Here is a 14,398-nt window from a genome sequence, read left to right on the forward strand (position 1 = left end):
CCCAGAGTCTGGTAGCTTCATGACGGACACGTTTTGACCAATAGTAGGCCCCTATTCAACCACAACCCGGATTTATCAGATAATCAGTTTTTGAAAAACGTGATAGAATGAATGAACTTCAAACTGCAACGTTCAGACGGACAACGGTATTAGCTTAGCTGCATTTGTGTGAATCCAGCCCCCTGCATGATGGACACGTTTTGACCAATAGTAGGCCCTATTCAACCACAAACCCGATTTATCAGATCATCAGTTTTTGAAAAAAAAACCTTATCGAATGAATAAACTTCAAACTGCAACGTTCGGACAGACAACGGTATTAGCTTAGCTGCATTTGTGTGGTGAACACCTCGCTGTTCATCTGTTGCCTGATTCTGTTAGCACTCCTGTTGGATGAACATTCCTCCATTAGCGTGCTTGGACACCATGTTGGATGTGGTCCGCTTTGGATAATGAGCTGCTCCTTTCATCCCGCCATCATCCTGATCGAAGTTGACCTCGGTTTCATCTGTGCAAAGAATCCGATTACGGAATATAGCTTTATATTTTTCGAAGTCTATTCTGACTTTCCCATTCTCTAAGCCAAACCATAAAAATGGTCTGTGGTCCAGAAAGTGTCTAATACCCGCTAGTCCATGCAGAGGATATTAGCAATGCAAACGTGTGCAGTTGCAAAGCAACATTGAACAACATATACAGTATTTTCATAAATCACATTCATATTTGCTTTCCACACACGTATCCGCGGCGATGTAAATGACTGCAAACGATGGCCTCAGGACAGCGCGGCACCGAGTCCCGGCCTTTCCGAAGAGCATCCGTGTGAAATTCATGAAAAGCTGTGTCAGGGATTATTTTCTTTCAATTAGCTCCATTTGCGAGGCGTCAAAACCACAGATGCTGATTTGAACAGAAATGATGGAATGTGTCCAGCGTGGAATATCAATCCGACGCTTCTTGAAAAGCACAATCTGAAGCTTCTATCCTAGATGACCTTCTCAACACGGAGCATCCAGAAAAGAGCAACATCTGTTGGAGAACGATCCCCGAGCTTCTTATCCACAAAGATGTCATTCCGAGATGACAACGGCACTTTATTTGGTCATTTGCCGCCTCGGCGGCGTGCGCCACACACGGGGACGCTTCTGGCGTTATGAGACCTCCAACAAATATCTGAATTACTGCCGCTGACACGCGAGAGGCGGCGGTATTTCTTTTCCAAGGCGGCGGAGAGGGAATTGAGATATCATTCAAACTAACAGCCGCTGACTCCAACCTCTGTTAGTGTTTATGTGCGGGAGGTCAGGGTTTCCATTCCATTCAGGTTAACGTGGGTCGTATATTCCGGCCCAACCGTGGAGGCTATTTGGATGGGGACAGGACAAATAGATATGTGGCCGTGTTCGATGCCACAAAGTTTGATTTAGCAACTCCGCAGTCAGCCGCCTGCGGTGCGCTGGTTAGCTATTAATATCTATTAAAGTATGAACAAGGATAATTATGGTCATGACATAAATGACTTAGTCAATTTGTTTGTTAGCTTTAGTGATAATGCGGTCGGTCCCACACGCGTCTACATGATTCCCGGTGGTGCTGCTAAGTGCGGTTGTTGTTCTCAAGTTGGGGGAAACGTTGGTTACTTAACAATTAAATAGCCTCACAGTTGAGAGATTGTGGCTTTGTATCTCCGTTGTGGAGTTTGCATGTTCTCCCCCGTGCTTGAGTGGGTTCTGTCTGAGTATTCCGGCTTTCTCCCCAAAATTCCCAAAATATGCATTGGAAACTCTAAATTATACCCATGACCAAGCAATCCAGAAAATGAATGCCCGAGTGATCCTAGGAGCTCAGGTATGTTGTCAGGGGGTTTATGCCCCTAGTAGGGTCTCCAAGGTAAAACGGGTCATGGGTGAGGAACCAGACAAGGAGTGATTCAGAAGAACCTATGAGAAAGAACAAAGGGAGGGACTGCACCTCGTTTGGATGTGGGACACTGGGGCCTCACCCTGGAGCCTGGCCCCTGGACAGGGTCACTTGTGGGGCCACCACCTGAAAGGGCAAGCCTAAGGATCCAGTGCAGTGAGTATTAGGTGGCCAAGAGTGGTCAAGGGCGGGCACCAGGGGGACCTGTTCTTTGGTGGCCAAGTCTGTTTTTTGGGACATGGAAGGAGGAGCCTTCCGAGCCACAATGGATCGGTTATTAGCATTCGGAACCAACTCTCGTTCCTCCTAAATGCCACTAGCATAGCATTTGAAGTGCTAGGCACAGCTGAAGGCTTCAGTTCAGAGGCAACCAGCATAACAACGACCACTTCGATGGCCTTTTCCAAGCTTGTGTGTTCCTGACCAATTTAGTCCTACACTTTGCAACTTATTTGTCTTTCGGCCAGTTAAAAAAACAAACATGGTGAGCACTGTCATTACTGCAAGTTGTGAAATTCTACCCCAAAGCGTCCAAAAATTGCCTTCAGGACACTTTTTGTTTTATTGTCATTTTTGTTTGATTTCCCTTACTGTTATGTCAAGTCATCAACCTTCAAACATCCACGGTTGATTCACAGTTGACAGATTTGATATTCGGCAGACAATAACGAGGAAAAGGCCGGGTTTGGTTGAAATTCTTTGGTGGCATGTGTAAAGACTCCCTACAGAAGACATTCAGCAGTCAGCGTCTGCTTACTATCCGGGATCTGACTAATTCCAAGACACGGTCATAAGCCAAATACAGCATGTCGAGCTAGTAAAGCTAATACTCAAATGACTCCATATTGTTGCATTCCAATGATGAAGACTTTACGACCAAGTCCATTGATGGCCGCTAATGAAGGAACCATGAATGTTGACAACGTGTCAAAGACCACACGGCGGTAATGAATGGCAGACAGCTATTGTCATTTTTTCATATCCGGCACCAGTCTGGTGTCTTTTGGGCCCGAGGGATTGTGACAAATGACGTGTCAAGCATTTATGATGTGAGACGTATTCGGGCCGCCGGGCTGCCGGAGTCAATGAATGTTCGCTGTGTCTCTCCGACATCCGCGCGTCTGCTTCGCCATCGATGTGTCACACGCTGGCTGGCCTACTTCGTTCGACACGCAGCGTTCCACTTGTGCGCCGCGCCTCGTCCAGACATACGACACGTTCCAGCTGCTACTACTCTGGAGTTCGCTGCATGTTTCTTGGAGCCACCATTGTCTCCAATTAGCGTTCATACGGTTTCAGATATTCCCAGTCTGGAAGTTTTCCAAAAATGAAGTTTTGGTGGGGACGAAAGTCTGAAACCATAAAATATTTTGCAGTTTTGACCTGGAAACGTTTCCCTGTGGATAGCCTTTGTGTCGCTACTAGCTCAGGATTGGCTGGATGAGCTGAACAAAGCAACTAACGAGCAACCTGTAATGACTTTAAAAGAAGCTCCAAAGGAGTCAGCCTGTGCCTCAGCAGCCATGAACCTCACCTACAGCAGGTAAACGATTTCTTCCAGCAGTGCTGACCTCGTATCCTGCACCAAGGAAGTATGTTAGTTTGGCCTTGGCAGAGGTCTTTGCTTTACATTGAACTCATAATCGTGCAAAAACTGCATTTATGAGCTTTATCAGTTTAATGCGTGCCAAGCAAGGCGATCTCGTTAAATTGATTTTATACGTCGGATTACTTTGCGTGGTTGTAAAGTGGGTAAATGCGTGTTACTAAAAGGCAGTGCAGTCGGGCCAAGGGCAGGTTTTATGATCCCGCGGAGCACAACCCTTTTAATATTTCAGCATCATTGTCAAATATGATGGCGCTGCTGGATTTTACATGACCAACATGAACTGCTGATCCCCCCCGAGAGGCAGCGAGCACATCTTTTATGCATGCTCTCTTCACACGTTGGGACCCCCCACCAAATATGGATATCTGCCAATTATGAAGAGCAGAATGTTCAGCTCTTTCCAAAAGTGAATGGAAATTCGGAATAATTCCCGAACCGTGCAACTATGAATAACATATCATTTTACAGGAAGTACGTGTCCAGTTGATGCAAAGCGTCGGAGTGCGTTTGGCTCATGGATTCCTCGGCAGGTGCGTGGAGCAATCAAACATGGGAGCGGTCCATCCCAACGTGGAAGATTAAAGGTCGTTTCATCCTTCTTTTAACTTTCATGCACTCACACGCATCACTGACATGTTCGGTTACCAAGCACACGGCGTCATATCTAATCAAAACAAGACTTATACGAGTGTCTGGCATCGGGATTTGCAAAACACTTTTCCTGAAGATAAATCAGACGGCGAGCAGCAGCCACTTGCTGTGATGGCGTTTTGCCTTGTAAAGCGGCTTTAATGGCGCTCCGAGTAAATCATGTGATAACGCGGCTTTCTGTCTAAAAGGGCCTGGCGCTGTTGAGGATGTTGAGTGATGCCGCAGCCTCTTCGCCACAAAGCCTGGGTCGCCGCTAAAGCTAATTGGAAGATGTCGTTGTGGCGCTATGTCCACGGAGTGCTTCCATTTTATTGGTTGGTCCGAGTCGAGACCTGAGGTTGGCCGTCTTGTCTTAGTCTTTACATTTGAACTGAAACATACGTTAAAGTATGCTAATATAAGCTAATATAAGCTAATATAAGCTAATATAAGCTAATACGTCCACTCACCAGTCACTATATTAGATGTTAACTGGAAGTAGTGAAGCTGCCATTTTGATTTATTATTATACATTATAATTATAATTATACAACAAGTTTGCCGTTTTTACTGTGATAATGATAAGCGGTATAGAAAATGGATGTATGGATGATTTGGGGTGCATGAGAAAGCGAAAGCTAAAATTATTTGACCACATACTTATTAACAAATATATCCCATAAGGCAACAGTCCCAGAACCAATGTTGTAAAATATCCGGGTGTCACAAGATGAGACGATACGAGAACAAAACGAGATGAGATTTTCAACTTTTAAGAAAAGTACAATTGCAAAAATATATGAATAAATATATGACAATATAGTGCAATCTACTTTAAATGTGAATAGTTACACTCTTTTGCACTCCTCTTTGTGTATGCTAGCAGCCCCGCCTCCACCCACCCAGACAAAGACACTGTATGAGTGACAAAAGGGCTCACTCTGTTCATGCTGTTGTTCTATGGAACAAACACACCTCGGAGGCGGGAGTTGAGGAAAACCGATACGCATGCACGGAGCAATATATGGATCCAGTTCCATTCCTGCCCAGAAGACCCTGTTTCCTGTCTGGCGACACCCCCACGAATGAATACATTGCTCAACGGCTGAGTCAGCAGCAAATTAAAGCACATGTGGTACCTCAAATGCAGTTACTGCCACCCTGTGGAGTTTAGTGAAAAAAAACAATATCAAGAGGTTGCCTACAGCCGCAGCTGTTAATGCTAGTGACCGTGATTAGAGACTCCAGTTTTTGCTTTTTTTAGACCTCACGCCACAATTGAACAGAAGTGTGGACGGTCAGTGGACAGTTTTATCGAACGGTAACGTGGTGGACGGTCACAAGGTTTTATATACGTAAGTCAAGGTGACTTATAGCTAGCAGTCACCTTCTAGTCAGGGAGGTCATGTGCAATATTTGGCCATGTTATTATATCAATACTGTCAAAAGTCAACAAAATAAAAATGAAGAAAAATCCAAACACTCCCAGAAAGACGTTGTAGACGATATTGGTTCATACATTTTAGAGAGAGAACTACTTTCTGGCGAGATGTCAGAATGAGGAGGCTGTCTTACTTGAGGGCACTTCACAAAGTCAGCTGGCCTCTCTCCAAAAACTAGTCTCCATTTCTGGATTTTTTTCATCCCTGAACTTGGAAAACCACTTTCCCAGCTTAGCGACTGCAGCCTTTGTGTTTATTATTGTGCTTGCAGTTGTACTATTTTGGTAAATATCACTACTAGTAATATGTACTTATACAGCCTAGGCAACTACAATAATAAAGATCATGTGAGCTGAGGAGACCTGAAAGCTCAGGTGTACCTAATATTGTGAGCAACGAGTGCACGGAGGTGCCCGAAGTACCACATGGTCAACACTCGTACCTCTCTCTGGCCTCGGCCTCTGCAGTTTCCTCCGTGCCGCTCTTCACGTCCTCCTTGCCCGTGTTGGCGTCCTCCTTCCTGGCCGTGGCGGGCGAGGAGGCGTTCTTGGAGGTGTCCTCGTTGACCTGCAGGCCCGGCACGGTGTGCTGCTGCTGCCATGACTGCTGACCCGCTCTGACACAGACAGGCGTGGGTGCCAGGATGCTGTGGGCCGGGCTGCTCGACTTCCTTAGTCCTCTTTCTCGCGAGTGGCTCTTGAGCCGTCCCTGGACCGGGGTCCCTCTGTGGTCATCCTGCTGGATGTAACCTCCCACCCCGCCGCCGCCGCCGCCGCCGCTTCCGGTTGAACCTTGGGATGAGTGGCTGAACCATCGCCAGCGGAGCCTCAGGATCTGCTTCATGTCAAATTCCTTCTTCCCCGATACGGACATCGTCCCGTGGCTTTGGAGACGAGGGTGCCCAAAAACATGGAAAGCAGACAAGACCTTGGTTTCAGTCCTCGATGACAACAGGATGCTTCTTCTCCTGCGTTATTGTCTGACTACAATCATGACCGCCCCCCACCTCCTTCCTCTGTTCCACCTCTGTTGTTCTTTTAGTGGCGATGGAGATCCTCTGCAGCTTTTGTTCCTACGGCAGGCAGCCTCCCTCCAACTCTCCTCCTCTGCCTTCCTCCCTCTCCTGCCTCCCGTGCTGCTGCTGCTGCTGCGCCGCTGGAGTTAATGCACATGCATGATCCTCACTCCCTCCCCTTTGCCTCCCGTGCTCCCCCCACCTCCCCCTTTCTCTCTGCTCGTCTATCCTGTGCACACACAAGGAGACGGAAAAATATACTGTTGGGATAGAATGGGAGAAAGTCCCCAGACCGACCCAGTCGCCTCTGACTCTGTTATTTCTCTGTGTGTGTGTGTGTGTGTGTGTGTGTGTGTGTGTGTGCGTGTGCACGTGTGTGCGTGTGCACGTGATAACAGGGCTGTCAGCTGCACCGCGAGGGAGGCAGGGTGTCATGGAGCCTGGGTGATGAGGTCACACCTCAATACAGTATGTTCATTTTAATACTACTACAATACTACTACAATACTACGCCTTTTGTTGACAGTTTATTAAAGCGCCATTTTGTACCCAACAAGAGAGTGGGAAGTTACCCCCCCCCCTTCCCGGTTCAAAAAGGTGCCGTGGACGCAATATGTTAAAAAATGTAAAAAAATACAAAAGTTAATGCATGGTGAAGTGGCATTTTCTGCCATTTTGGGGACCTGCCATGACCCCCACCCAATTGAGTGTGGGAGGTTTACTTCACCTCCCTCACCAGAAAAGTGCTGTGGAAGCAGATTTTAAAAAAAGAATTGTTTCCGGTCCCCCCCCCCCCTTCTTACCACTCTGGTTTCAACAAAAGGCCTCAGTGAAGTGGCATTTTCTGCCATTTTTGGGACCTGCCGTGACAACCCATGAGGGTCTGGGAGGTTTCCCATTTTGTAGACCAGAAACTTGGAAATAGATTTTTTTTTTTAAATTTGTCCTTCTTCACACTTCAACAAATCAACTCTACACGTAAAGAAGTATTTGTAGAGCTGCGTACATATGAAGTATATTGTAATATTTAGCACATATGCCCGCTCACCTTGTTGGGTTCCAATACAAGATCTAGTTTGTCTCAAACGTTGCAGTGAATTCGGAGGGCAGGTAGCATTATGCAAGAAAAAACAAAATTATTGTGTACAACTTTTGCTTTTTCTTTAGCTTTTGCTGCATTTCTTGTTACTCTCAGCTCAAAGAACGGCCATCCTCACCAAGAAGAAGGACATCGATGAGGAGTGACGATAAGAATAAGTGATTCCGGTACTACCACTACACCATCCTGGCAGATACAGTGCAGGATAGTCCAACGCCACGGATGCCATACCAGTACTGGTATACCAATGCTGTACTGTCTTCCAGGAAATCACGCCTGACTTACACTAACGCTTGTAACTCTCCTCTAATTCCCACCGGGGACCGGCGGTCCTTGCAAAGCTGGGGCTCAGCCAAATGTAACGAGCATAAAAACGTCTCGATGATCAGTTTCAGACAACGCCAAATATATCCACTCCAAGATTTCAGTTTCCTCCTAATCAGTCAGCCATTGTTGGGAGATCTGGGCTTATTGAACAGTTTTGCTCTGATCGACCAATCAGACGCTCGTGTCAGAGGCTGTCACTGTCAACATGGGGACTGCGTTCAACACCAGTTGTCCCGACGGACTGTGCAGCGTACCTGAGGAGTACATCAGAGTTACCCACCATTCATCGGGGGTGATGAATGAGCACACGGAATAACCAGAGGAGACGTGTAAGCAGTGGACTTGCTAACCATAGCCGCTAGCTAGTTAGCGTATTTTATTTATGTGGTTGTAATTTGCATACTGAGAGGTAGGAGGCGTTTTTAACAATCACATTTTGAATAATGAGAAAACTACAACATTGTCACTGTCAGTCCCACGTGGAGTACAACTGAAGTGTCAATCAAAAATCAGCTCTAGAACAGATATCATGAATAGTGCACGGCTGCACCATAACGATGTAGCCGCCGTGTGTATTTCTACGCGACGCATGAATGTGGCGTGTCTCCAGCGTGTTTACATCCAATCACATGACCACGTTAAAAGCAGACGCTATGTGTCTCCATCAGGCATGCATCTCTGCACGTCTGCTGCGACTCTCTCATCAAGCGGTCCCGTGAGGGTGGGGGGGGCGGGGGTGGCGTGACGTGACGTCTCAGTGTAGGTAACCATGCAGAAAAAAACCCCACATTCCCTTTCAATCACCTTCTTGGACGGCCCCTGGTGAGAAACCACATACTGATGAAACCTCAAGGTCAGCGAGCTGCTTGTCAAAGCTTCAGGAATACGTAGACCCCGCGATCAAAATGCACTGGTGTACTCCAAAGGGACCATGGCGTAGTCATGAGTATTCATGAAAATACACTCCTGGCTCCAAGTGTATATATACTGTATATTGGCAAGGCAAGTATAACAAAATGCTATCATTTGCACTTCCTGGCTTCAAAAGTCAAACCAAAATGTCAAACGTCTCACTTCAGCTTTGCTTTGGTTTTGTCATCCACAGAAGGGAACCACTGTTGGCCATGCAGAAGTGGAGCTGCCATACAGGAGCTACAGATGCTAACGTAAATATGATAAATATGAAATATGATGTCCACAGAAGCTTTTATGAGCACATTTTAGGATGAGCAGTTTTACTTTGCTTTACTTCAAAAGTTAGAAACCTTTTTTTTTGCCAGGAGAGCCATGAAAGACACATTTGAACATGTATTCCTGTGAGACCCATATCATATTTTTGAGCAGCTGGAAAATATGGGCATAATATATAAGGACAGCTGGGGTTGGCGAAGCAATGGGCTCCAAAATGATGGATGGAAATGCATCCACTTTTATATTTTGAATGTTAGTTTTAACACTGTGATTTCTGTAATGTTACTTTAAAATGTCAGCAAAAAAATTGGAAAAATGGCTTCCTCACTCATCGCAATTTTTTTCCAAAATGATTCATTCATCAATGATCATCATTTGGTGGGTGGTTTATGACCCATTACTTTTTTCTCTTGTGTCCCTGCAGTGATCCTGTAGCAATGTGTTGCAAACACAGAATACTAGGAGTGGAAACGTTATTATAGGGGTGTTATTTCATGTCTATAGCTCTCTAATAATGGTAATAAAACAACATATTTTTAAAGTTTCTATGAAAATATTCCATTTATTAACATTGAGTTCTACTCTTATTCACTTGGGGTGACTGCATTGATTTATTTTTTATTTGCTAACTTCCATCATACTTGCTTGTACAGTTTTTAAAGGTTTTATTTTTTAACAAAAAATTCACTTCCTCTTATTTTCCATGTTTTCTTTTGATTCAAACCAGAACAATTTGGAGTGGGTTTGACTTTTGAGAGAACTTCAGTTCTTCCGAATCCAGCAGCAAGGATGGTATCTTCCTGCCAATGTGAGTAATTGCACCTTTTCAGCTCCTAATGCCTTGCTAAGAACATGCTGGTGTCGATCCCGCAGTGCGGTGTAAAGCACAGGCAGCTTACTTGACAAAGCCGTTGAAAATGAGAACACTGTCTTTTTGCCGTAAAGCATACAAACTGTCTCCGCTGGCAGAGATAAAAGGGCGACCTTGCACTCGAAAGCGCTTCGATTCGGCCGCGTGAAAGCTCTCTTCCGCCTCCGCCGCCTCCCACTGCACATTGGGAAGAGCATGTGGGCTGCGTCAGCGGGAAGGTTATTTGTAAGCAACTCCCGTGTCCGCCGGCATCGGCTTAAGCCCAGGTATTTTAATCGGGGTAATTACATAAACATTGATCTCATCAGGAAAACATATTCTGTTCACAGTCTGCAAATTGCGTCGACTTCCTGGTTGCGAATAACGTGCTTGAAATGCAATGTGTCCTCTGGCCTCAGACAATGCACCCTGACTGTATAAACAGTAAATATTCATGCTGGGATAAGCTTCAAATGGCAAAAAAGCGGAAAAGTATAAAGCTCGTTAACATCACATAAATCATAGCGATTCCTAAGTCCGCCCCGGTTTACATGTTTTTCAGTTCATGTTGAAAATTTACAATTTTTTCAGGGGTCCCCAACAGCCCAAACTTTTAATTTTATTTTTTATTTAATTAATTTTAATAAATTTAAATAAAATTAAATAAAAATTTAATACATTTAATCAAATTTGACAGTTATTTTTTTAAATCATTATAATGATTTAAAAAAATAACTGTCAAATTTTATGTACCAATTTTGTAAATAGGGGCAATAATTTTATTCCAAAAACAATATACAGGTAGGAATCCCACAGTTTTGCATATGTTGTTTGTTGCAAGCGGTGATTGGTCCCACTTTGTTCTACGGTCCATCTAACCTTGTCCCACACGGCACAGATAGACGACTATGCTGTATTTTTTACCCGTTTTTCACCTAATGTGTGATCCCAAATGCTGATACTACGTGGGAACGCATAAAGGTAATATTTGGCAATGCTATTGAGTGCTAAAGTTAATATTTCTTTGTTAGATTTATGCATAACCTCAAGTAAATTAACGTATAATCCTGTCTCTGCACAACAAAGTCCAGGCTGGTACTGGTGGATGGTGCTTTTAATTTGATGTTGTTCCTGTCTCGGGTTTACACAATACCTAAAATATGATCACGCACATCGCACTTACATCATCACGAAAAGCTATGGTGAATGCGGGACAGTCCTTCCGCCCAGACTCTGGCCTTGTTTAAGAAACCGACCCAGTCTGGACAATCCACTCGTCTCAGGATCTATGACCGGTTCTTACCGCCATGGGAGGCTTCTTCCGGTACCACCTCATCCCTCGCTTGTCAAAGCGAACATCTGGTCTCATGGCTTTTATCGTTCACAACGCTAACATAACGCCATAGCAGAACCGTGGAACCTTGGGTAGCACGATTCCATAAACATTCAACCGACCCGGATGACACAATGGACTCCGTGTTCTTTGCTGATACCCACGTGTTTGCGCTTGTGGTGAAACAAGCCTTTTCTTCCATACAGTCAGAAGGCCAGCATACATTATTAATGTCTGCTCACCACATTTATTTTATGGACAGTCCTGTTGTGGTACTTTGGAGCCCAAAGGGGGCCAGCATGCGGAATCTGTTCCCAACTGAATCCTGATAATTGAAAGGGTTGAAATGTGTGTGTGTCCAAGTACGGTTAAACCCTGCAGGGGTTTTTTGTTGTTGTTGTTTTGCTACTCGAGTGGAGCTCACCTTACACCTTCACCTTCCGACATTGACTGCTTAACAACAAAGCCTCAGCTCGCATACACTAAGCCAATAAAACACGGCTGGAGTAACTTTTTATTACAGTTGTGCGCTATTTCACGCAGTGCTCATTAAGTGCAATTAATGGCACGCAAACAGACACCGAGGATTATACGAGGCTCCCAAAAATAATTTAATTGCTGCCATTAACAGATAATGAATTTGGTTTTACTGCGCCAATTAATTCCACTGCCCGGCTTTATTAACTATTTTGCATTTGCACTAAAAAAAACTTTGTCAGCAGCTTTTCCTGCGGTTTGTCTGCAATCGGCGGCGTAAACGCTGACAAGAACGAGGCACTAAATCTGCCGAGCGCCATTAGCGAGCTACTTTGTGGTTAAAATGTTATGATTAAACAAATGAGAACATTCTGGGAGGGGGGGGGGGGGGGGGGTGGACATTTGTCTCAATATTAAATGACAACAAGCATCTATTAGAATGAGATACGAGCTCATGTATGGAAGCCAGTCGTCACATCGGGTCACCTCGTTGATGCAGCATGCGTGCAGGAGTCAAGGACACCATCTGGCAACACTCGGCGTGACACATATGATGTCAGATGTTGCACTGGTGGGCTACAAGCCATTAGCATCGAACACTTTGCTCCCTCGGGACAGCATAGTATGCACATACGCAGTATGCTGCCTGCTGGTTGGAAGCTGGCTAAAATAATCAAGAGTGTCCACACACACACAGTACAGTAATATTGATGATAAAAGCCATAGACTACAGAAGCCGCATGCAATCGGAATGTGTGAAAGGCAACGCTTCTCCCAGCGCTAACGCCAAATGGTCCAAGATGTTAGAAAAGATCCAAAGAATAATTTTGTCTTACCTGAAAACGGAGCTTGAACGTGACGCCAACTTTTAGTAGCAGTAGACTCGCAGCTCTTTTTGTCTCCTGTGTCTCTTTCACCACAAATGTTTGCCTCTCCCAAAAGGAAAGGGGGGCACTTTCCTCTTTCAAAGGAAGCCGTTCCTTCCTCTGTACTGCATCAACAATTGCCTTCCTGCACGCTGCAAACATGCAAAGACCTCATCCTGTATTTGTGGCACAACCATCAGGGTCTTTGTGTGGATGTCCACTTTGCAGTTAGCTCAGAAAAGTCAAAACATAAAACTGTTTCTCTAGTCAAGGGGACAACACTGCAGACGTGAAACACGGATATACTTTACAGTACTCTGTGTAAAGCTTGTAGTATAGCAGTATCGATGACTCAACACCGATACATATACTTTGCAGTAGTCTGTGTAAAGCTTGTAGTATAGCAGTATCGATGACTCAACACGGATACACTTTACAGTAGTCTGTGTAAAGCTTGTAGTATAGCAGTATCGATGACTCAACATGGATACATATACTTTACAGTAGTCTGTGTAAAGCTTGTAGTATAGCAGTATTGATGACTCAACACGGATATACTTTACAGTACTCTGTGTAAAGCTTGTAGTATAGCAGTATCGATGACTCAACATGGATACATATACTTTACAGTAGTCTGTGTAAAGCTTATAGTATAGCAGTATCGATGACTCAACACCGATACATATACTTTACAGTAGTCTGTGTAAAGCTTGTAGTATAGCAGTATCGATGACTCAACACGGACATACTTTACAATACTCTGTGTAAAGCTTGTAGTATAGCAGTATCGATGACTCAACATGGATACATATACTTTACAGTAGTCTGTGTAAAGCTTATAGTATAGCAGTATCGATGACTCAACACGGACATACTTTACAGTACTCTGCTTGTAGTATAGCAGTATCGATGACTCAACATGGATACATATACTTTACAGTAGTCTGTGTAAAGCTTGTAGTATAGCAGTATCGATGACTCAACACGGATACACTTTACAGTAGTCTGCTTGTAGTATAGCAGTATCGATAACTCAACACCGATACATATACTTTGCAGTAGTCTGTGTAAAGCTTGTAGTATAGCAGTATCGATGACTCAACATGGATACATATACTTTACAGTAGTCTGTGTAAAGCTTGTAGTATAGCAGTATCGATGACTCAACACGGATATAAACCCACGCACAGGGAGAACATGCAAACTCGGGAATCAAACCCGGGTCTTCCCATGTGGCCAACATCTTAACCACTGCTCCACTGTGCAGCCATCTTAATAGGAATTGCAAGTAAATGGTGAAATGTGTATATTTAAACAAGGAAGTAGTTCTACGTAACAATAATCATTAGTTTTTCCTGATACAGGTGGACAGCCGTGGACGCTACACGTCTCCCAGTCACATTCTGACTTTATCGGCACATCCAAAAAAACGACGACAATGTTGAACGATTTGTCAACCACAGACAGAGTCTAACGAATTATAATCAAATAGGAAAATCCAGAGTTGAAGACAGCACTAAACGATTATAAGCTCACTTTAACATTCATCACAACCTCTTAGTGATATTTGCAGTTCTACTCGGCTCCATATTACATTTACATTGTTTACATTGTTTGGTACAACACGAGGAATTTGCAA

The 14,398-nt window shown here is 44.4% G+C and overlaps 1 protein-coding gene across 2 annotated transcripts in view; it reads right to left on the reverse strand.

Annotated features, from left to right (window-relative positions):
• The window catches only part of klhl4 (kelch-like family member 4), a 31,780-nt gene extending 18,959 nt beyond the window's left edge, over positions 1-12,821 (reverse strand). Inside the window, exon 1 of one of the 2 annotated variants that reach the window (XM_058063758.1) lies at positions 12,730-12,821. Coding sequence is in view for 1 of the 2 variants with exons in the window: in XM_058063757.1 (XP_057919740.1) it covers positions 6,044-6,474 (431 nt within the window). In the remaining variant the exon portion in view is untranslated. Of the gene's footprint in view, positions 1-6,043; positions 6,721-12,729 lie in introns of those variants that run through there. The other variant, XM_058063757.1, reaches the window with a different exon arrangement.
• Between the last annotated feature and the right edge of the window lie 1,577 nt (positions 12,822-14,398).

The sequence above is a fragment of the Doryrhamphus excisus genome, chromosome 23 (assembly GCF_030265055.1).
Source record: "Doryrhamphus excisus isolate RoL2022-K1 chromosome 23, RoL_Dexc_1.0, whole genome shotgun sequence".
Classification (NCBI taxonomy): Eukaryota; Metazoa; Chordata; class Actinopteri; order Syngnathiformes; family Syngnathidae; genus Doryrhamphus; species Doryrhamphus excisus.